We start from the raw sequence: 25891 nt of genomic DNA on the forward strand, positions 1-25891 counted from the left end.
TGACTTGACTCGTTTTGGTTTAGGTATACTGAACAAGATCTTGACTTGCTTTCATTATTATTGGATAACAATTGTTCCATAACTGCTGATGTCAGATTTGCTTGCATACCAAGTGCTCACGTAAGCGGTGATCTATAATGCAAGTGACCAAAGTGTTAACAATAGTGGTTTGGTTAATTACTCAGCAATGATGTATAAAGAGTGTTGATTTGGCTAATTTTTTTAATATTCGACTCAGATGTGAAATTTATTAAAATATTGGATTTATTGATTAATTTCATGAATATAATAGAAAAAGAAATTGTTAGCAACTATTTCAATTTTTTTAAAAATTTAAATTCTTCCAAAAAAAGTATTAGTAATGATTTGAATTAAAGTAAAAGAAAAAGTAGCTTGCATTTTGAATTATTTAATTTTTTTATAAATTTTAAAAAAAATAAAAATTATAGTAACAATTATCCTATAACTGATTTAATTAATTTCCGTCTCTTCATCTTCTTTTTTTCTCTAAATGTCTAAAACATGATAAATTAGAAAACAGATTCAAAACCATCCAATTTATAAAGTAAAAAAACATCCTAATGTCTAGCATAAATACCATTTACGTACAAATTTTAAATTCACTCAGAGACATTTGACTAATTTTTTACTGGAACCATCTTGATTCCCTAATATTATTGATATAAATAATAACCAAACGCTCCCTAACATTATCCATACATCAATACAAAATGGTTTAGCTAGTAAATTAAAATATAGAGCTTGATTAGAAATATTTAATATAAAAAATGGTTCATACTAAAAATAAGAGTAATGTTACGTGATCAATAAAATTTATTATTTTTTAATTAATATTTAGTTAATTTTAAAGATTAAATACTAAATTTTAAATTTTAAAAATTATAAATTTTAATAGTATAAAAATAAGATATTAATTCAAAGTATTGTCTATTAGTAAAAAGTGGTTGGTGTGTAACATTTCTATGATAATAATAGAAAAATATTAGATGATCATAACAATTTATTATATTAAGCTATTTGTTAAATATTAATATTTAAAAGTATAAGATAAATTATGTTGTTAGATTATTAAATTAAAAAATTACATTAATAACTAAACAATGATAAAAAAATAATAGATTTTAATGACTTTTAATATTTTTTATAATAATAATAATAATAATAATAATAATAATAATAATAATAATAATAATAATAATAATTTCGTTATTAATTTGATGAAAGTATGAAACTTTACTTTAATAGGCAACCATCAGCGCGTTAAGCTTATTATACCCTTGGCACTATGCTATGTTTGTTTGAGTGGAAAATAGAAAGAAAGAAAAGGGAGAAAAGAAAATGGGAAGGAAAATGATTATTTTTCATTGTTTGGTTGAAGAGAAAAATTGAGGGGAAAGAAAATGAATGGAAAAAAAAGTGGTGGGGCTCACCAATTTTTTTTCTCTCCAACATTGGAAAGAAAATGGTGTAAAACCCGGTTAATTAACGGCTAATTAACCCATAAATGAGAATTTATTCTAGAAAGCCTAAAATGTGATTTTTATGGCTAAATGTGATAGAGGAGATTGAGACGAGAATTTTGGTACCAATTTTATAAAATTCGGACCAAGATTGGACCGAACGGGCCAAACCGGGCCAACCGGACCCAAAGTGGGCCCTTGGCCCAACATAACTTAACCAAAACCCTAGTTTTTAGCATTCTCTCTCCTCACTAAACACACTCACATGCTGAAAATGGAGGCCATGGAGGGAAGAACACTCTCTCAAGTTCTTTCTCTCACTTGATCTTCAAACCACCATAACTTTTGATCTAGAGCTCCGATTGCCGCTCCGTTTGCGACCACGCGTTCACCGCGGAGAGCTCTACAAAACACATACAATTAATCTTGAGGTAAGCCACGTGTTTCTGTTCGAAATTCCAACCCTCATTTTCGAGTTTCATGGGTAAAATATTGAGATTTTGGGTTCTTTGATGTTATAGGACCCAACTCTCTTGAAGGAGAAGGTTAATCTTGTCTCCTTGGACCTTGGGTGTGGTAAGACTCTCAACCCTAGTGTAATTTGTGATTTTATGATGTTTGGGTTTTGAGATGTTGTGTATGGGTATGATGGTTGTGGCTTAGGTTGTGTATGTGTGGATATTGGAGCTTGATTGGTGACTTTGAAAAGCTTGGAAAGGGTTTGGTGGTGAAAAATCTGTTCTTGGAGGTGTTGAGGCCTTGAGAGCTTGTGGATAAGTGGTTTGGAAGTGCTCCGGGGGAGCTTGGGAGAATCGGCTAAGGTATGGTTTCGGTTTCCCGTATCTAATATGTAATGTGGTAGAAAATACTTAGGCTAGAGGCCCTAAGATAGGCATTGAATTGTTGATGTGGTTGAATGATTGAGATATATGATGTGGTCATATATGTGATGATGATTATTGATGCCTTGGTGGTATGATGTATGAGAAATATGCATGTTGTGATATATGCTTAATGATTGGTTATGGTTGAATTGTGGGTTGAACCATGTTGGTGGTGAGTATGATGTTGATTGTGTACAATAATAATTTATTGAAATTGGTGTTGTTGAGAATTGGCATGAGGAATAGTATATGATATGTCAATGTGTTTGTGTTTAAGCCACTTGTGTGAAGTGGGGTAAAATGATGAAATAGTGATTTTGGTAAGTTGTGGTAATGTGTCAATGTGTGAGTTGAGGAGGCTTGATGTTGAATTTGATACATTTTGATTGATTTCAAAGAAAAGGGATGAAATTGGCATGTTTTGATTGACTTTGAAAAGAGTTGAAAATGGTTTGTTTTGAAAATGGCATATTGTGGTTTTGTATGAAAATATGGTTTTTGGGCATACTTTGACGAGACATAACTTGGACTACGGATCTCTGTTTTGTACCAAATCTGTTTAAAAATGAAATTGGATCCGGGATGTCCATGCCGTTCGAAGAACGGGTGAAAAACGATTTAAAACGAGGAAGTTATGTCCGTTGGAAGATTGGGGTTTAAATCGGTGAATTCTGCAGCTTTTAACTTAGAAAATTTTTAGCAGAATGACCCCTTGCGCGTGGGCGCACTTGGCGCGTACGCGCCGATCTTCCAGAAAACGCCATCCACGCGTGCGCGTGGTGTGCGCGGGCGCGCCGATGGTGCTGCACCCAATGCCCAGCCATTTTCCAGAGAGTTATGCCAGAATCGTGCCAGTGTTGTGCCTGGGGCACGAGAACACCCGCGCGCACGCGTGGTTGACGCGTGCGCGTCGATTGGCAAATTTGTAATCCACGCGTTAGCGTGCATGACGCTTGCGCGTCGATGAGTTTTTGAGGCCATCCACGCGTGCGCGTGGAGTGCGCGTACGCGTGGCCCTGTTTTCATCCCAAAGTTGATTTTTGAGTTTTAAAAGCCAAATCTCATACTTCTAAGCCTCCGATCTCACCATTTATGTCTTAAATAATTATGACATGCCTAGCTATTAAAAAGGGGCTAGTGAATGAGGTAACTTGCAAGTGAAGCAAGGGAAAGATGAATGATCAATGAGGATCAAGATGATTTTGTGAGACGCGGAGGATGGTGGTGGAAGTGCTTGTTATGCCATGGGCCGAAAGGCTATAATTGTTAATGAAACGGCTGGTTATGGATTTAACCGTGAGCCGGATGGCTGGTTATGGATTTAACCGTGAGCCGGAAAGGCTGTGTATGATATGAATATTGGCTGGTTCTGGACTGAACCGTGAGCCGGATGGCTGATAATATGGATGTTGATCCATGGATGAGAATTCATGCATGTTTATGCTGAATTATTGATAATTGAGATTTGCACTTCCACTATCAGAGATACGAGTTTTCCTGGGTAGTAGCAGTGGCTAGCCACCACGTGCTCCAGGTTGAGACTTGATACTCTGTTGACCCTATGTCGTAAGTGTGGCCGGGCATTGTGAAAGACCCGGATGAGCTCGCCCCCGAAATATTCACCAGTGAGGGTGATGGATATGGATCATGTTTATGATCAAGTTTATAACGAGTATAGCTCGAGCTGGGGATGCGCGACAGAGGGACAGTCCAATGGTTAGCGACCAGGACTTGTCGGGTTGGCTCTATAACCGACAAGATGATATCATCGGCCACTAGGGACAGGCATTCATCATATGCATACTATGTGAATTGTTTGAGATTGCCTATTTGACTGTATATTACTTGCTAATTGTCTATATGTCTTAACTGCTCCTATTTGTATATTCTTTGTCTGATATAACTGTGTTTGCTATATTATACTCCTGCTGGTGGTTGGGAGGTGAGAAGGAATTGGAAAGGGAAGTATTAGTTAGACTGAAGAATCTTTAGTCAGATGCCCTTATATGGTTTAGCTTGTTTATAAGCTTTGATATTATCTGGAGGAAATTCTAGGATTGCCTTTGGCTTTCCTCTATTATTATGTATTATATATGTGGAAGCTGTTACCATGCTGGGGACCTCTGGTTCTCACCCATGCGGATTTTGTGGTTTTCAGATGCAGGACGTGAGGTTTTCCGCTGAGGCATGCTGGAGACTTCTAGATTTGCGAAGATCCTTGTTCTCGGGGCTATGTTTTGGCTTACATGTTTCGCTTAGATACTTTTATCTCCATTAAATAATACAAACTGTGATGACTCCTCTTATAGGAGATTTTGGAGAATAGGTTTTTTGTATTTGTGTCCCTTTGGGTTTCCTTTGGGGTTTTCCTTATTTTATCATATGTATATATTGCTATGCTCGGACCGGTTATCTTCGCAGCCGGATCTTGAGTCTTGATATTCCTGTTTTTGACACTCCGTTGTATATATATAATCCCGCGTTGGTTATCCTTGTTCGTTACGTTATCGATCGGAGTGTTGCGCTTTCGAGTTGCGGTTTTTGTTTACCCCTTTTTCTACAAAGGCTCCTAGTTATAATTAATCATTCATGCTACTATACGTACTAAATTTTTATTTTTAGAGGTCGTAATACCTTGCCATCTCTGAATTATGACTTAAGCATAAGTCTCTGTATGGTAGGGTTTTACAAATGGAGAGAAAACTAATGTTTCTCTCTCTACTTCCAATACTATCCCTTCACTTTTTTCAATATATATTATAATATAAGGATAAAATTGTCTTTTTATAACATTTTTTCCTTCTTATTTTCCTTCCAACCAAACACATCTAAAAAAAATAAAAATCCACTCAATTTTTTTCCTTTCTTTTCTTTCCTTTCTTTTCTTTCCTTTCTATTTCTTTCCTCTCTATTTCTTTCCTTTCAATCAAACATTGTTTAAAAGTAAAAAAGTCTAGTACTAGCAGTAGTGCTATACTGCTATCTTCCTTGAAACTTCGCCGTTGTTCTTCTGCAAACTACCGCCAAAATTTTATGTTTGGTATAACTAAATTGAAATCTAATTAATTACAGAAAAGGAGAAAACAATTTCCGAATAATAATTTAATCTAATTAAAGATATTACCTACTTTTGGAGTACAATATAACTATGACCAACAAATTGGTGCGATCCTGCTTAACATGCTTTGTGTTAGGAAATTATTTAATTATTTAATTTATTTGTAGATAATATATATATTAATTATAATTATAAATTATATTATTTTAAATTAAATAATTTATATAATAATAATCTTATTTATTATTATAAATGTTAAATTAAATAAATTATAATTATTTTTGATTTAAAATTAAATGAGAATAAAATCAGATATTATCTTTTAAATTTTAGATATATTATCATTTGGACTTTAGATATTATTTTTATTTGGGTTTTAGGATTTAATAGGTGTCATGCTTACCAAAACTGTTTTTGTCGCTTTTTCTCCATTAGAAAAGTTACAATTCAATCCTATTAGAAATACAAAAAGTTTTGATTGAGAAAGATCGAAAGAACTACAAAATTGAGACAATTATTCCATAAATTTCTGAATTTTATAAATAAAAATACGCTTACATATTATAATATATTTTTAATGATTCAATATAAATAATCTAAATTAATAAAATAATTTATTTTAACAAATAATATCAGAATCATCTATAATTTAATCATAAAAAATATTTAATTTTATTTTATTGGATCAATATATATACATATATGTGTTTACATTATATATAAAATTGTTGCACACTTAATGAAATTGTTCCTGTTATGTGTGTGCATCAATACGTATATATACACACCATATATAAAATGGATTTCCTATATATATATATATATATATATATATATATATATATGGGTCCATCTATTGTACAGATGTATTTTTGTACAGATTTATAAATTTTTGTCTTTTATTGATTTAAAAGTGTGTCACTAAAAGTGTTGCTTAAAGAGAAAGTGTTATCCTTAATCGTTAACTTGCCTCTGATACCAATTTTTAAATGTAATTTTTTTTTTCAAAATTTCTATTAACTCTTCATATTTTGCTTCGAATAAGTTTATAATTTGTATAGATTTGGTTGGTGGTACTTTATAGTTTACAATTTCATAAAAAGTATTGACAATTTCTACTATTACTAATTCTGATTTCATTTTTATAGTTTTTCAATCTTGTTTTAATTTAAAATATTCTTTTTTGCATGGATTATTGTATATAAAATCTTTTATCTGTTTATTTTTTTCTTTAATATAATTTTTCAAATCTTCAAAAACCTCTTTTATTCTACACTTTCTGTTGTTTCTAAATATCTTTTTAATTTTTCAACTTCATTCTCCATTTTTTCTTTCAACAGCTTTAATTCTTTTAAGTCATAATATGGTTTTCCAAGCATTTATAAATTTTTTAAGTTTAGTTCCAACTTGTTTATATTTATTCTTATTTCTATCCTTTTTATTATAAGGTCATTAATTTCGAACTGAAGATTATTTAATTCCCTTTTATACCCCTTTATTTTACTTTTTAATTTTTTCGCCCTTTTTCTTTTTATTTTGTTTTCTGGTCTTTCAATCTTTGTATACTTCATTATTTATCTTAGAATTTCTGCAAATTCTATCATCGATTCATCACTATTTTCTAGAGATTCTATTAATTTTTCTAACTCTTCAACTTCTCTTTTCAATTTGTCATAGATTATTTTTAGAGCTTTAAATGCTCTTTGATTTATTTCAGAAAATTATAAATAATTCAACCGATTATCTCTTTCAAAGAGCTCTTGTTTCTTGTCTTGATAGGTTACATATATTTTTTCTTTATTTATTGTCATAACTTAGTGTTTAGGGTTTCATTTAATTTTTCGACCTTTTTTGTTAATTCTTTTATTTCAGGATTTTCTTCTTTGATCTTTAACTTAGATAAACTTAACGGGCTATTGGTGCACGAAATTGTGATCACTACTTTTTAATACACAAAACAATCCCCGGTAATGGCTCCAAAGACTTGGTGCTCAATACCATGGCATAAACACAACTTCGCACAACTAACCAGCAAGTGCACTGGGTCGTCCAAGTAATAAACCTTACGCGAGTAAGGGTCGATCCCACGGAGATTGTTGCTATGAAGCAAGCTATGGTCACCTTGTAAATCTTAGTCAGGCAAACTCAAATGGGTATAGATGATGAATGAATAAAACATAAAGATAAAGATAGAGATACTTATGTATATCATTGGTGAGAGCTTCAGATAAGCGAATGAAGATGCCTTCCCTTCTGTCTCTCTGCTTTCCTACTGTCTTCATCCAATCCTTCTTACTCTTTTCCATGGCAAGCTTATGCAAGGGTTTCACCGTTGTCAGTGGCTACCTCCCATCCTCTCAGTGAAAATGTTCCTATGCTCTGTCACAGCATATGGCTAATCAGCTGTCGGTTCTCGGTCAGGCCGGAATAGAATCCAGTGATTCTTTTGCGTCTGTCACTAACGCCCCGCCTGCTAGGAGTTTGAAGCACGTCACAGTCATTCAATCATTGAATCCTACTCAGAATACCACAGACAAGGTTAGACCTTCCGGATTCTCTTGAATGCCGCCATCAGTTCTCGCCTATACCACGAAGACTCTGATCTCACGGAATGGCTGGCTCGTTTGTCAGGTGAGCACTCAGTTGTCAGGCGATCAACCATGCATCGTGTATCAGGAATCCAAGAGATAAACACTAGAGCTTTGTTTGCTTGTAGAACAGAAGTGGTTGTCAGTCACTTTGTTCATAAGTGAGAATGATGATGAGTGTCATGGATCATCACATTCATCAAGTTGAAGAACAAGTGATATCTTGGACAAAGAACAAGCGGAATTGAATAGAAGAACAATAGTAATTGCATTAATACTCGAGGTACAGCAGAGCTCCACACCTTAATCTATGGTGTGTAGAAACTCCACCGTTGAAAATACATAAGAACAAGGTCTAGGCATGGCCGAATGGCCAGCCTCCCAAAGTGAGTTCAATCATAAAAACATGATCAAAAGGCTCTCTAATACAATAGTAAAAGGTCCTATATATAGAGAACTAGTAGCCTAGGGTGTACAGAGATGAGTAAATGACATAGAAATCCACTTTCGGGCCCACTTGGTGTGTGCTTGGGCTGAGCAATGAGGCATTTTCGTGTAGAGACTCTCCTTGGAGTTAAACGCCAGCTTTGGTGCCAGTTTGGGTGTTTAACTCCCATTCTTGTGCCAGTTCCGGCGTTTAACGCTGGAATTCCTGAGGGTGACTTTGAACGCCGGTTTGGGCCATCAAATCTTGGGCAAAATATGGACTATCATATATTGCTGGAAAGCCCAGGATGTCTACTTTCCAACGCCGTTGAGAGCGCGCCAATTGGGCTTCTGTAGCTCCAGAAAATCCACTTCGAGCGCAGGGAGGTCAGAATCCAACAGCATCTGCAGTCCTTTTCAGTCTCTGAATCAGATTTTTGCTCAGGTCCCTCAATTTCAGCCAGAAAATACCTGAAATCACAGAAAAGCACACAAACTCATAGTAAAGTCCAGAAAAGTGAATTTTAGCTAAAAACTAATAAAAATATACTAAGAACTCAACTAAAACTACTAAAAACATACTAAAAACAATGCCAAAAAGGGTACAAATTATCCGCTCATCACAACACCAAACTTAAATTGTTGCTTGTCCCCAAGCAACTGAAGATCAAATAAGATAAAAAAAGAAGAGAATATGCAATAAACTCCAAAAACATCTATGAAGATCAGTATTAATTAGATGAGCGGGGCTTTTAGCTTTTTGCCTCTGAATAGTTTTGGCATCTCACTTTATCCTTTGGAATTCAGAATGATTGGCTTCTTTAGGAACTCAGAATCCAGATAGTGTTATTGATTCTCCTAGTTAAGTATGATGATTCTTGAACACAGCTACTTATTGAGTCTTGGCTGTGGCCCAAAGCACTCTGTCTTCCAGTATTACCACCGGATACATACATGCCACAGACACATAATTGGGTGAACCTTTTCAGATTGTGACTCAGCTTTGCTAAAGTCCCCAATTAGAGGTGTCCAGGGTTCTTAAGCACACTCTTATTGCCTTGGATCACAACTTTATTTCTCTCTTTTTTTTTTCGGTTTTTTTTTTTTGTATTCACTGCTTTTTCTTGCTTCAAGAATCATTTTTTATGATTTTTCAGATCCTCAGTAACATGTCTCCTTTTTCATCATTCTTTCAAGAGCCAACATTCATGAACCACAAATTCAAAAGACATATGCACTGTTTAAGCATACATTCAGAGAACAAGAGTGTTGCCACCACATCAAAATAATCAAACTGTTATAAAATTCAAAATTCATGCAATTTTTTTTTTTTTTTCAATTAAGAACAATTTTTAAGAAAGGTGATGGATTCATAGGACATTCATAACTTTTAGGCATAGACACTAAGACTCTAATGATCATAAGATACAAACATGGACAAACATAAAGCACAATTTTCGAAAAACAGAAAAAAATAAAGAACAAGGAGATTAAAGAACGGGTCCACCTTAGTGATGGCGGCTTGTTCTTCCTCTTGAAGGTCTTATGGAGTGCTTGAGCTCCTCAATGTCTCTTCCTTGTCTTTGTTGCTCCTCTCTCATGATTCTTTGATCTTCTCTAATTTCATGGAGGAGAATGGAGTGTTCTTGGTGCTCCACCCTTAGTTGTCCCATGTTGGAACTCAATTCTCCTATGGAGGTGTTCAGTTGCTCCCAATAGTCTTGTGGAGGAAAGTGCATCCCTTGAGGTATCTCAGGGATCTCATGATGAGAGGGGTCTCTTGTTTGCTCCATCCTTTTTTTAGTGATGGGCTTGTCCTCATCAATGGGGATGTCTCCCTCTATGTCAACTCCCACTGAATAACAGAGGTGACAAATGAGGTGAGGAAAGGCTAACCTTGCTAAGGTAGAGGACTTGTCCGCCACCCTATAGAGTTCTTGGGCTATAACCTCATGGACTTCCACTTCTTCTCCAATCATGATGCTATGAATCATGATGGCCCGGTCTAGAGTAACTTCGGACCGGTTGCTAGTGGGAATGATTGAGCGTTGGATGAACTCCAACCATCCTCTAGCCATGGGTTTGAGGTCATGCCTTCTCAATTGAACCGGCTTCCCTCTTGAATCTCTCTTCCATTGTGCGCCCTCTTCACATATAACTGTGAGGACTTGGTCCAACCTTTGATCAAAGTTGACCCTTCTAGTGTAAGGATGTTCATCTCCTTGCATCATGGGCAAATTGAACGCCAACCTTACACTTTTCGGACTAAAATCCAAGTATTTCCCCCGAACCATAGTAAGATAATTCTTTGGATCCGGGTTCACACTTTGATCATGGTTCTTGGTGATCCATGCATTGGCATAGAACTCTTGAACCATCAAGATTTCGACTTGTTGAATGGGGTTGGTAAGGACTTCCCAACCTCTTTTTCGGATCTCATGTCGGATCTCCGGATATTCACCCTTTTTGAGTGAAAAAGGGACCTCGGGGATCACCTTCTTCAAGGCCACAACTTCATAGAAGTGGTCTTGATGCACCCTTGAGATGAATCTATCCATCTCCCATGACTCGGAGGTGGAAGCTTTTGCCTTCCCTTTCCTCTTTCTAGAGGTTTCTCCGGCCTTGGATGCCATAAATGGTTATGGAAAAACAAAAAGCAATGCTTTTGCCACACCAAACTTAAAAGGTTTGCTCGTCCTCGAGCAAAGAAGAAAGAAGAGAGTAGAAGAAGAAGAAATGAGGAAGAAGGGTGATGGTGTTGTGTTCGGCCAAAGAGGGAGAGAAGTGGTGTTTAGGTTGTGTGAAAATAAAGGAGTGAAGAAGGGTTTATATAGGAGAGGTGGGGCTTATAATTCGGTCATGTATGGGTGGGTTTGGGAGGGAAAGTGGTTTGAATTTGAAGGGTGAGGTAGGTGGGGTTTTGTGAAGGATGGATGTGAGTGGTGAAGAGAAGATGGGATTTGATAGGTGAAGGGTTTTTGGGGAAGAGGTATTGAGGTGATTGGTGAATGGGTGAAGAAGAGAGAGAGTGGTGGGGTTGGTGGGGATCCTGTGGGGTCCACAGATCCTGTGGTGTCAAGGAAAAGTCATCCCTGCACCAAATGGCATTCAAAATCACGTTTTGAGCCATTTCTGGCGTTAAACGCCGGGCTGGTGCCCATTCCTGGCGTTTAACGCCAGGTTCTTGCCCTTTTCTGGCGTTAAACGCCCAGAATGGTGCCAGACTGGGCGTTAAACGCCCACCTGCTAGCCTTACTGGCGTTTAAACGCCAGTAGGTTCTTCCTCCAGGGTGTGCTGTTTTTCTTCCTGTTTTTCATTCTGTTTTTGCTTTTTCAATTGATTTTGTGACTTCTCATGATCATCAACCTACAAAAAAAACATAAAATAACAAAGGAAAATAGATAAAATATAATCATTGGGTTGCCTCCCAACAAGCGCTTCTTTAATGTCAGTAGCTTGACAGAGGGCTCTCAATGAGCCTCACAGATACTCAGAGCAATGTTGGAACCTCCCAACACCAAACTTAGAGTTTGAATGTAGGGGTTCAACACCAAACTTAGAGTTTGGTTGTGGCCTCCCAACACCAAACTTAGAGTTTGACTGTGGGGGCTCTGTTTGACTCTGAATTGAGAGAAGCTCTTCATGCTTCCTCTCCATGGTGACAGAGGGATATCCTTGAGTCTTAAACACAAAGGATTCTTCATTCACTTGAATGATTAGTTCACCTCCATCAACATCAATTACAGCCTTTGCTGTGGCCAGGAAGGGTCTGCCAAGGATGATAGTTTCATCCATGCACTTCCCAGTCTCTAGGACTATGAAATCAGTAGGGATGTAATGGTCCTCAATCTTCACCAAAACATCCTCTACAAGTCCATGAGCTTGTTTTCTTGAGTTGTCTGCCATCTCTAGTGAGATTCTTGCAGCTTGCACCTCAAAGATTCCTAGCTTCTCCATTACAGAGAGAGGCATGAGGTTTACACTTGACCCTAAGTCACACAGAGCCTTCTTGAAGGTCATGGTGCCTATGGTAAAAGGTATGGAAAACTTCCCAGGATCTTGTCTCTTTTGAGGTAATTTCTGCTTAGACAAGTCATCCAGTTCTTTGGTGAGCAAAGGAGGTTCATTCTCCCAAGACTCATTTCCAAATAACTTGTCATTTAGCTTCATGATTGCTCCAAGATATTTAGCAACTTGCTCTTCAGTGACATACTCATCCTCTTCAGAGGAAGAATACTCATCAGAGCTCATGAAAGGTAGAAGTAAGTCCAATGGAATCTCTATGGTCTCATTTTGAGCCTCAGATTCCCATGGTTCCTCATTGGGGAACTCATTGGAGGTCAGTGCACGCCCATTGGGATCTTCCTCAGTGGCGTTCACTTCCTCTCCTTCCTCTCCAAATTCGGCCATGTTGATGGCCTTGCACTCTCCTTTTGGATTTTCTTCTGTATTGCTTGGAAGAGCACTTGGAGGGAGTTCAGTAATTTTCTTGCTCAGCTGTCCCACTTGTGCCTCCAAATTCCTAATGGAGGACCTTGTTTCAGTCATGAAACTTTGAGTGGTTTTGATTAGATCAGAGACCATGGTTGCTAAGTCAGAGGGGTTCTGTTTAGCATTCTCTGTCTGTTGCTGAGAAGATGATGGAAAAGGCTTGCCATTGCTAAACCTGTTTCTTCCACCATTATTGTTGTTGAAACCTTGTTGAGGTCTCTCTTGATTCTTCCATGAGAAATTTGGGTGATTTTTCCATGAAGAATTATAGGTGTTTCCATAGGGTTCTCCTAGGTAATTCACCTCTTCCATTGAAGGGTTCTCAGGATCATAGGATTCTTCTTCAGATGAAGCATCCTTAGTACTGCTTGGTGCATTTTGCATTCCAGACAGACTTTGAGAAATCAAATTGACTTGTTGAGTCAATATTTTGTTCTGAGCCAGAATGGCATTCAGAGTATCAATCTCAAGAACTCCTTTCTTCTGATTTGTCCCATTGTTCACAGGATTCCTTTCAGAAGTGTACATGAATTGGTTATTTGCAACCATTTCAATTAGCTCTTGAGCTTCTGTAGGCGTCTTCTTCAGATGAAGAGATCCTCCAGCAGAGCTATCCAAAGACATCTTGGATAGTTCAGAGAGACCATCATAGAAAATACCTAAGATGCTCCATTCATAAAGCATGTCTGAGGGATATTTTCTGATTAATTGTTTGTATCTTTCCCAAGCTTCATAGAGGGATTCTCCATCCTTCTGTCTGAAGGTTTGGACTTCCACTCTAAGCTTACTCAATTTTTGAGGTAGAAAGAACTTTGCCAAGAAGGCATTGACTAGCTTTTCCCAAGAGTCCAGGCTTTCTTTAGGTTGAGAGTCCAACCATATTCTAGCTCTGTCTCTTACAGCAAAAGGGAATAGCATCAGTCTGTAGACCTCAGGGTCAACCCCATTAGTCTTGACTGTGTCACAGATTTACAAGAACTCAGCTAAAAACTGATGAGGATCTTCCAATGGAAGTCCATGGAACTTGCAATTCTGTTGCATTAGAGAAACTAATTGAGGCTTAAGCTCAAAGTTGTTTGCTCCAATGGCAAGGATAGAGATGCTTCTCCCATAGAAGTCGGGAGTAGGTGCAGTAAAGTCACCCAGCACCTTCCTTGCATTGTTGGCATTGTTGTTGTTTTCGGCTGCCATGGGTTCTTCTTCCTTGAAGAATTCGGTCAGGTCCTCAACAAAGAGTTGTGCCTTAGCTTCTCTTAGCTTTCGCTTCAAGGTCCTTTCAGGTTCAGGGTCAGCTTTAACAAGAATGCCTTTGTTTTTGTTCCTGCTCATATGAAAGAGAAGAGAACAAGAAAATATGGAATCCTCTATGTCACAGTATAGAGATTCCTTGAGGTGTCAAAGGAAGAAAAATAGAAGGCAGAAGTAGAAAATTCGAACTTATCAAAGAAGATGGAGTTCGAATTTTGCATTAAGGAATAGTGTTAGTCCATAAATAGAAGGATGTGAGAAGAGAGGAAGAAATTTTCGAAAAATTAAGTTAAAAAGATTTTGAAAACATTTTGAAAAACTTTAATTGATTTTCGAAAACCAAGAGTGGGAAAGAAATCAAGTGAGTTTTGAAAAAGAATTTGAAATTAGAAATTAAAAAGATTTGATTGAAAACTATTTTGAAAAAGATGTGATTAAAAAGATATGATTGAAAAGTTATGGTTTTAAAAAGATGTGATTGAGAAGATATGATTTGAAAAACAATTTTAAAAAGATTTGATTTTAAAAATTAATGACTTGCCTAACAAGAAAAGATATGATTCAAACATTAAACCTTTCTCAACAGAAAAGGCAACAAACTTGAATTTGTTCAATCAAATCATTAATTGTTAGCAAGTATCTTTGAAAAAGGAAAGAAATTGATTTTGAAAACATTTGATTGAAAAGATATGATTTGAAAAAGATTTGATTTTGAAAAACTTTGAAAACTTGAAAAAAATTGATTTGAAAACAAAATCCTCCCCCTTGTGCCATCCTGGCGTTAAACGCCCAGAATGGTGCACATTCTGGCGTTTAACGCCCAAAACTCTACCCTTTTGGGCGTTAAACGCCCAGCCAGGCACCCTGGCTGGCATTTAAACGCCAGTCTGTCTTCTTCACTGGGCATTTTTGAATGCCCAGCTTTTTCTGTATAATTCCTCTGCTGCATGTTCTGAATCTTCAATTCTCTGTATTATTGACTTGAAAAGACACAAATTAAAAATATTTTTGGATTTTTAATAATGAGGAATAATCAAAATGCAACTAAAATCAAATAAACAATGCATGCAAGACACCAAACTTAGCAGTTTGTATACTATTGACACTAACAAAATGAGAATGCATATGACAAACAACAGAAATACTCAAGTCAGTAGAATTCAAAGATCAAAACAAGGAAATCATCAAGAACAACTTGAAGATTAATGAAGACACATGAATGAATGCAAGAAGAATAGAAACATGCAATTGACACCAAACTTAAAATGAGACACTAGACTTAAACAAGAGATATTTTTGGTTTTTATGATTTTGTAATTTTTTTGGATTTTTCGAAAATTAAGTGGGAAAGAAAATAAAGGCATCAAAATTCTTAATGAGAATTCCAGGAATCATGCAATGTTAGTCTAAAGCTTTAGTCTAAAGGAATTAGACATAGCTAGCCAAGCTTCAGCAGGACATTGCATTCAAGAGCTAAATTGATAATAATCAATCAGCTTTGGTGATGATAAGAACATCACCTTGAAACACTAGAATTCATTCTTCAGAACTCTGAAGAAAAATACCTAATCTAAGCAACAAGATGAACCGTCAGTTGTCCATACACAAAACAATCCCCGGCAACGGCGCCAAAAACTTGGTGCACGAAATTGTGATCACTACTTTTTAATACACAAAACAATCCCCGGTAATGGCTCCAAAGACTTGGTACTCAATACCATGGCATAAACACAACTTCGCACAACTAACCAGCAAGTGCACTGGGTCGTCCAAGTAATAAACCTTACGCGAGTAAGGGTCGATCCCACGGAGATTGTTGCTATGAAGCAAGCTATGGTCACCTTGTAAATCTTAGTCAGGCAAACTCAAATGGGTATAGATGATGAATGAATAAAACATAAAGATAAAGATAGAGATACTTATGTATATCATTGGTGAGAGCTTCAGATAAGCGAATGAAGATGCCTTCCCTTCCGTCTCTCTGCTTTCCTACTGTCTTCATCCAATCCTTCTTACTCCTTTCCATGGCAAGCTTATGCAAGGGTTTCACCGTTGTCAGTGGCTACCTCCCATCCTCTCAGTGAAAATGTTCCTATGCTCTGTCACAGCATATGGCTAATCAGCTGTCGGTTCTCGGTCAGGCCGGAATAGAATCCAGTGATTCTTTTGCGTCTGTCACTAACGCCCCACCTGCTAGGAGTTTGAAGCACGTCACAGTCATTCAATCATTGAATCCTACTCAGAATACCACAGACAAGGTTAGACCTTCCGGATTCTCTTGAATGCCGCCATCAGTTCTCGCCTATACCACGAAGACTCTGATCTCACGGAATGGCTGGCTCGTTTGTCAGGCGAGCACTCGGTTGTCAGGCGATCAACCATGCATCGTGTATCAGGAATCCAAGAGATAAACACTAGAGCTTTGTTTGCTTGTAGAACAGAAGTGGTTGTCAGTCACTTTGTTCATAAGTGAGAATGATGATGAGTGTCACGGATCATCACATTCATCAAGTTGAAGAACAAGTGATATCTTGGACAAAGAACAAGCGGAATTGAATAGAAGAACAATAGTAATTGCATTAATACTCGAGGTACAGCAGAGCTCCACACCTTAATCTATGGTGTGTAGAAACTCCACCGTTGAAAATACATAAGAACAAGGTCTAGGCATGGCCGAATGGCCAGCCTCCCAAAGTGAGTTCAATCATAAAAACATGATCAAAAGGCTCTCTAATACAATAGTAAAAGGTCCTATATATAGAGAACTAGTAGCCTAGGGTGTACAGAGATGAGTAAATGACATAGAAATCCACTTCCGGGCCCACTTGGTGTGTGCTTGGGCTGAGCAATGAGGCATTTTCGTGTAGAGACTCTCCTTGGAGTTAAACGCCAGCTTTGGTGCCAGTTTGGGCGTTTAACTCCCATTTTTGTGCCAGTTCCGGCGTTTAACGCTGGAATTCCTGAGGGTGACTTTGAACGCCGGTTTGGGCCATCAAATCTTGGGCAAAATATGGACTATCATATATTGCTGGAAAGCCCAGGATGTCTACTTTCCAACGCCGTTGAGAGCGCGCCAATTGGGCTTCTGTAGCTCCAGAAAATCCACTTCGAGCGCAGGGAGGTCAGAATCCAACAGCATCTGCAGTCCTTTTCAGTCTCTGAATCAGATTTTTGCTCAGGTCCCTCAATTTCAGCCAGAAAATACCTGAAATCATAGAAAAGCACACAAACTCATAGTAAAGTCCAGAAAAGTGAATTTTAGCTAAAAACTAATAAAAATATACTAAGAACTCAACTAAAACTACTAAAAACATACTAAAAACAATGCCAAAAAGGGTACAAATTATCCGCTCATCAGCTATTAATTTTGGATTCTCTTATTTGAAAATTTGATAAAACTAATTTTCCTGATGGTTCTTTTAGTAAAAGAACTGGGTTTTCAATAGTTTTATATTTTGGTATTTCTGTCTTTACAATTTTCTGAAATAATTCATCGACATAAATTCTTTCTCTATATTATACTATGATGGCTATTTGTTAAAGCATAATTTATTGCATATGTAATTAAAAATGGTTCATCGTCTTGTTCCATTAGATTCTTTCTGTGAAATTTATAAGCCAAACTTATAGATCTTCCAAGATTTTCAGTTGATAAAGGTATAGCATATCCAAGATGGGCATTGAATTTAACATTTACGTTTGCCAAGTTTCCATGAACAATTCCAATTATTTGATCTATTGGGTCATCAGTAATTCTTTTGTCACAGATTGCTAAGCTTATTGGTGAATTAATTCCTTTCATATATGTAGATTTGATTAAGACTTGTATAGTACTAATATGAATCCATCCAATTTTAGATCTTTTTTGTTGATCCTTAATTTTCTCAATCTGTTTACTCAATTCTTCATCATTTATCAAAGCTATTTCAAGTTCTCCATTGGCGGATTTTATCTTTATAGGGGCTTCAAGTTGAATTTTTCCATAGTATATTATATTTTTTCTATTAAAAACTTCTTTTAAAAGATTTTGTTTATTAAAATTTTCATTTGATTTGAGATTTAATTCTGTTTTTAGAACAGCCTGTTTTTCATTATCTAGTAAGGCAGATAATCTATAATAATCAGATTCTTCCGTTAATTCTAAACTTTCTAAATAATTCATAACTATGAGATTAGGATAAAGGCGTACCTTTCTGGAGAAAAACTTCCTTTATTTAGAATATTTACATAAGATGTTTTTATCTCCAGAGGGGAGATTGTAGATACTAACTTCAGAGGGGAGTTTAGAATTAGTTTTTCCTAAGGGAATTCTTCTTCAGACTATAGAATCGCCTTGGCAACTTCCTCCTTGCTCTCCTAGCATATGAGTACTCTTAGCCTCCTGCTTTCTATTGTCTGATACCTTCTACAATTGCCTAAGCAACCTATTTATAATGGTTGGGTCTGATGGACAATTCCCATCCTTACCCTTCTTATGACGTCATTGCTTACGTCATTGTTTATTATCTTGCACCAGCTACATTGTTGGTGCTCTATGACCTAAGCGCTTACGTCACTATGCAATAATGTTGAGAGATGCTTCAGATGTGCTGTCCTCCTCTTTCATTATGTGTTCCTTTATCATGTGGGTTGATTCCGTTTCATTATTGCTTTTTTCAGATAACTCTGAGACACATAGCTGACACTTGTGGTCTTCTCTGTCTTTTATCAAATAGCAGAGATTCCTCTTCATCCCTTCGGAGAGCTTTTCTAAGAGTCCAGATAAGTTGTAGAATGCTGATTCAAATTCCACTAAGAGTCTCATCTCTCTTTCTTCAATTTCATTCCTTTTACTGGACACAAGCAAAGTATTTCTGCTTTTATAATTGATTCTTGTGTGAGATTCCCTTGTTATCTTTTGAGTTCTTTCGAAGACCCTTGCTAGTGTGCTGGCTAGTCTTCCTTCATGACTGTAGATTGTTAAATCTTGAACTTGATCAATTGGTTGAAAATTTCCTGGGAAGACGGACATGAAGATTACTTGATGTGCTGGAACCAAGCATTCTTCTTCTTCATTAAAAATAGGTTGACTATTCGTAAATTTTAGGGATATATCCCTTGGATTTACGTTGTCAATCATATTTTTAAATCTCTTTACTGCATCAATGAATCCTGCAGGAAACTCACTAATAATTTTCAAATCATTAAAAATTAAAATTGTATCAATTAATCCATACTGGAAAAACTGATAGGTGTCAGATAGGGAAGCATCTGGAAATATAACCAGCTTTGTTAGTTGTTCTTTGGCAATAGGATAATATCCCAAGATTGCCCTTTTTTCTTCAGTCCAATTCAGGACTATGTTAAGAGTTTCTCTGAGATTTGATCTACAGACCCTTTTCTTTTCTTTGATTTCAACCCTTGTAGGAATGTTTCTTATTATTCCTGTTCTCTGGGTTTAAATTGGAGCTTTATCTGCTCTTTTTAGGGTTTGCTCTGGATGAAGAGCTTCATATTCCCTGAAAGATTCCTTTGCTTCTTCCAATGTTAAAAACCCTCCTTTATGAATTATCCTTGATTGATGTGTAAATGGTGCTGCTTTTTCCCAGGCATCATATACTCCTTTCATGGGGCCATTATAAATTATATAATATTTTTTTATCTTGGGTGGATTTTTTGATAATTTCAGCAATTATTTTATTTTTTGGAATTTTTTCTTCACCTGATTTGTCCACCACGCTTAGCTGGCTGAACTCTGATGGTTTTGGTTGTTGTGTTGATTTCATTGCTTCGATGGCCTTCTTGAGGGATTGGATCTATGTCCTTATTTGCTGACAATGCTTGCATTTTTCGAGTTCTTGTTCGTATTTCTGGATTTCTTGATCTAATGCGTTGTAGACGAACTCCATTCTCTTGTTAATGTATTTGCAATAACATTTTTGTCACCCTTAATATATTCAATTTTTATTGGATATTGTAACAAAAATAATTGCCATCTTACCAATCGTCCATGATTATAATCAACTTTTAAATTATATCGTATGAAACCTGTTAGGTAACTTGAATCTGTCCTTAATGTAAAATCTCTGGGTAGTAAATAAATTTTCCATTTCTTAAGAGATTTAATTGCTGCTAGAGTTTCCTTTTCATGAGTGGTATATCTCTGTTCTGTTGGAGTAAAAGTCCCTGAAATATACCTGCAAAGTAATTCCTTTAGGGAATATTTAGAATCTAGTGATTCTTTTTCTTGTTCCAAACTTTTTATAGCTTTCTTAGCTTTTAGACATCCTGACCAGGTTATGTCTGAAGCATCTGTTTCTACTATTAAGTAGTCATTTTCTTCTGGAATATAAAGTTCTGGAAGTTTTTCACAAAGTTCTTTAATTCTTTGAATTTGCATACTATCTTTTTCATCCCATTTCCATTCTTTTTTAGTACTTATTTTTTGAAATAAGCTTTTAGTGTATTCTGTTATATTCTTTAAAAATCCTTGATCGGAAATATAATTTATACACCCTAAAAATCTTTGTAATTGTTTTCTATCTTCTATTTTATTAGGAAATAAATTTACCTTTTCTAGAACATTTGGTTGAAGTTTTAGCTTACCTTGAGTAGATAGAATTAATCCAAGAAACTCTATTTCTTGTTTTGCTATTCTTGCTTTCTTTTTGCTAAGAACTAATCCTTTCTGTTTACATCTTTCTAAAACTATTAATAATTTTTGAAGATGATCTTCTTTATCCTGTTTTGTAAAAATTAATATATCATCAATGTATACTAAAATAAATTCATTTAATTCTTTTAGATTTTCTTCCATAAATCTTTGATAAATACCTGGGGCTTGCTTTAATCCGAATGGTAATACATTCCATTCATAAAGTAACACACTTGTTGATTCTTTTGTTGGGCAAGTAAAAGCAGTTAATTTCTTTGTTTCTTCGTCTAAACGAAGTTGCCAATATCCTGATTTTGCATCAAGAGATGAAAACCAAGTTGCTCCCATGATTTTTTCTAAAATAGAATCTTTTCTTGGAAGTTTATGAGCATCACCAATAGTTGCTTCATTCATTTTCTTATAGTTTATTACCATTCTTCGTTTTCCCCTTTTAATTTCATTATTATTTTCTACGTAAAAAGCTAGAGCCGCATGAGGACTCTTACTTAATCTTATAATTCCTTTTTCTAAAAGATCTTTACATTCTAATGAGAACTCTTCTCTATCTCTTGCGGAATAAGGAATTTTATTTGGAACATTTATCTCTTTTGTGGGATCTTTTAATTTAATGCTTACTAATTCGTTATTTGTATTTTTAATATCTAAAGGATTTTCAGCACAAATTTCATCCAAAAGTTCTTCTATCTTTATTTCAAGATTATTTTTTGGAATATTTATCTGAAAGTATAAATTTAAATAACATGCTTCTAATATAGAAAATATTTTAAATTTTAAGATCTTATCTATAGTAGTAGTTGGTATTTTTATACGTTTTGATTTTTGATTTATTGAAGAATCGTGTGGGGCTTTTAAAACTATATATGTTAATTCTTGAATGAATGGATGATATAGCTTTAGAAAGTTATTTCCTATGATAAAATCCATTTCAGAATCTAACATATATATAGATGGAACAATGAACCTATAATTTTGAATAAAAATTTCAACCATCTCTGCTTTTTGGTCAATTTTATGTATTGATTTGTCAGCTATTCTAACTCTTAATGGTTTCTTTAATTTTTTCCAATCAAGTTTTATATTTGAACTAGCAAAGCATTGTGTTGCCCCAGAATCTATGAAAGCATTTATAAACTTTTCTGTTATTTTTATAGTAATAAATGTAGCATTATTACTCAGTCTCTGAGTCTGTTTCTGAGACATATTCAAAAATATAGTCTAAGTTATCATCAGATTCATTTGCGTAGTGTCCTTCTTCTTGGCAATACCAACATTTACAATTTTCTTTTTTATTCGGGCAATAGTTATTTCTTTGTCTTTTGTTTTTATTGTTATTTTCTTTTCTAAAATATCTCTTTTTTCTCCAGTTTGGATAGTATTTTCTTTTTCTAAATTGATATTTTCTTTTTCTTTGAAAATTTTTATTAAGACCATATTTTTGAGGTATCTCTTCATTATCCTGACAGCAAATTCTGATTATATTTGCAAATCTTTTTTGAGTTGTTTCTTGCATACAACGTTCTTTTATTTCCTCTCTTATTGCAGAGGTTGCTCCACCAAAATTATTTTCAATTGTTCCTCTATTTATTTCTCTTATAAATCTTCCCATTATAAATTCATTAGCAGGATATGGAAGTTTTGTTATGTACATACTAAGATAATGATTTTTATCTTCTTCTTTTAATTTGTAATAATGTATTCCATATTCACATATATAAGATTCCACATTACATAAATCATATATCTGAATATTAGCTAAATGGTTTTTTGCTTCTTGATATTCTTTATTATAGACTTCTTGTCTATGATCTATAATATTTTTTTCAAAAAATTCTTTATATAGAATCATCATTATATAATATCTTATCATAAGCTGTTGTTTTTGTTTCTAATTCTTCTATTATTTGGTTTTCTATTGATGTCATATAATCTCTTATAGTTCCTTTAGTATGAAACCCTATGTAATTCCAAATGTCTCTTCCAGATAATTCACTAAGTTTTGGATTAGTAAAGGCTTCTAATAAGAAGGAATTTAATCAGTTTTCGAAAATTTCTTTTTCGTTCTTTTTGCAGTCTAAATCGAGCATTCTTTCTCCTTCCATTTCCTGGATTTTAGGAACATATTTTGATGGTATTTTTGTATATTTTGAATCTTTATTTATAAACCCTTTTTTAAAAGCATAATTATCAAAACCTGTTTCCCATTTAAATTGAGATTGATTATCCTTAGATGTTCCAGCTTCATTTTTTACTTGTATTGGAATTGCTGGTTCTTCATCACTTGAATAATCTAGAATGTGTTCTTCATTTTCTATATTTTCAGAATTAACTAACTCTTCTTCTATTTGAAAACCATGTTCCATAATATTATTTTCTTGAGCCATTTTTAATTGTTTAAAAAGCATTGTAACTTCTTCTAATTTTTCTTCAATATTCATAATTTTAATGGTGGTTTTACTTTTAGATCTGTTATGTTGATTATATTTTGAAGTTTTTCTTCTTTAGGATTCTCTTTTTCCTTATCCCTTTGAAATTTTATACATACTAATATTTCTTCGAGCATATCTACTATAGAATTTAATTGTGGGTTGAAGGTATGATAAAGATGTGGAGAATCATTTCCATGGTAACATTTTTTAGAAATTCCGTGTGAAAAAATAAGTTTTTTCAGGTTTTTGAAGTCCTTCAATAAAAGTTATAGTAAAATAAAGATTTTGAGAAAAATCATTTTGTATTGATTTTAAGAATTCAGTGTCATTACAATTAACATTAGTTAAAATCATTAATTTTGATAACTTAATTATTTCTTCTCTTAAATCTTCTAATTTACTTTTTTCCATTAGGTGACGCTTTTCTTTGTGAAGAGTTACGGTTTTGAGTGAAAAGTGTAGCTTTAGGATGTGTGGTTTAAATCATTAAATCTGTAAATCTGTACAGATTTAGATCTCTACCATATAATTTTCTTATATATATATATATATATATATATATATATATATATATATATATATATAGGTTAACTACCAGAAAAACGGTAATTAGCCACGAAAAAAACCGTGGCTAAAATCAAGAAAATCCGTGGTGACTCAGCGTTAACAACGAATACATTTTCGTGACTAACAAGGGCGACGCCTTTTCAATTAGTCACGGTTTTCGGCCGGTTAGCTACGGTTTTATGACCCGTGGAGACATCTAAATAGCCACGGTTTCTATGTTATTGGCCACAGAATAAACCGTGACTAAATGACAACAGTGTAACTAATAAGTATAGTTTTGCCACAGTCTTTCCGTGGCTAATACTGATAGGTTGGGCTTTTTTGCCACATTTTTTCTGTGGCTAAACATTGCTGGGTTATTTAGCCACGGTTTTTTCTATGGCAAAAAAAACCATGCACAAAATAATATTTGACAGACTGGGTTTTTTTTCACGCTTTTTTCCGTAGCCAATATTATGGACTATTTACCAACACATAAATCCGTAGCTAATTTTTTCTTTCAATTTAAAAAAAAACTCTCAATTATAATTACCAATTGAATATTTTTTAAATTAATATTGCATATATTTATTTCTATATATATACTAACATATTAAAATAATGTTATAACAATATAAATAATCAAAGCAACGATAATAAAATTAAAATAAAAAAATAGCAAACTAAGTAATAACAGTATTTTAAAGCATATGCATTGTTCAAAGATATAGTAAAGATATAGTAAAGCAACAGGATCCAAATCCTCCTTTCAGAATGGCTTTTTGTTGAGATCAAAATTTTTTACCGTAGCCTGGGTCTCTGGTAATTCAGTTGTAGAGCGAATATATCCTTTCTTTTGAAAAAACCTTGCAATGTATTGTTTAATGATGATAAATTGTTTTCGACGTGCCCACTCAAACTCGCATAATGGCTTGGTTTTAACGCTTGTCTACATAGATAAAAAATGCACTATTTTATCTACAGTGTTATATAGATGCGAGCAAACAGTTTTGAAAATAGTAAAAAGGAAATAACAATATATTTTTGTTACCTTTAGATCCATTAGTATAACATCTGCATCCCATTCAGAAGAAATAGTAAAATATGGAAATCCATGCCTTTGCAGATACTGCACGCTAAGTGCATATATCTCCTACAAGTTTTCAAACAGACCGAATAACTATAGAGAATTATTAAATGATAACATTATGTTAAATTGGATAATAAAGCATATATAGAATATTAAAAGCAGAAAACCTCTGTAATAGAATCCATTGGGGTATTAGTGTAGAATGCATGTGAGAAGGGCGACTTTTCACAGATATTGGTGTGAACATTGAGTGATATCAGCCAAGAATGCACATTAATCTTGTTACACCAAATATTGGAGGCCACATCGAGTGCGTGTTGCAACGAGGAGAATGGAGAAGCAGAAGCCATTTCCGATGCAAACTTGATGCTTCCACAGCATTCAAGCAAATCGCGCTCTTCCATAGTAATCCAAGTTGAATTTTCGTTGCAAGGTCGTGCAATTGTCATTTTGTGTGACCTACGTAGCAACAAATACATCAAGATTTGAAAGCATAATTAGTAATATTTTTTATAATTAGGACAATTAATCAGATTCATATTAACAAATCAAAAATTAAAAAATTACTGGAATATACTAACAAAAAATTAGTTCTCATTCACTTCACACCCCAATTCAAATTATACTCTTTATCAAGAGTTAAAGATGGAATTCAAGACAGAATGTAAACCTGACGATGAAAAATTTTTTGCATGTTTTTTATTATTTGTATTTTTTACTTTTTTATTTTTTATTATTTATTTATGGTGGAGTTAAATTTTGATTTACATACTTAAAGAACACAGACACAAGTCATAACAATTATCACCTTCAACGCTATAATAATAATCCATCATGTATATGAAAAAAATAAGTAATTTATAAAATTAGTTTCTTTTAGTACTCTCTTGTACTCTTCTTATAATTTTAAGATATATAACATTCAGCATTATTATTGTAGCATTAATTTATCTTCTAATAATTTGATCAACATTGTAGTGACTATTATATCAAACAT

General features: G+C 34.6%; 1 protein-coding gene across 1 annotated transcript; it reads right to left on the bottom strand.

Annotated features, from left to right (window-relative positions):
* Positions 1-24573: 24573 nt before the first annotated feature.
* LOC130933903 (uric acid degradation bifunctional protein TTL-like) lies at positions 24574-25298 on the bottom strand. The gene is made up of 3 exons (XM_057863503.1): positions 25062-25298; positions 24856-24957; positions 24574-24753 (listed from the first exon to the last, which is right to left on the bottom strand). Exons 1-3 carry the CDS (start codon positions 25296-25298, stop codon positions 24574-24576), a joined length of 519 nt encoding a protein of 172 aa, XP_057719486.1.
* Positions 25299-25891: the final 593 nt, after the last annotated feature.

Source organism: Arachis stenosperma, chromosome 6 (genome assembly GCF_014773155.1).
Source record: "Arachis stenosperma cultivar V10309 chromosome 6, arast.V10309.gnm1.PFL2, whole genome shotgun sequence".
Classification (NCBI taxonomy): domain Eukaryota; kingdom Viridiplantae; phylum Streptophyta; class Magnoliopsida; order Fabales; family Fabaceae; genus Arachis; species Arachis stenosperma.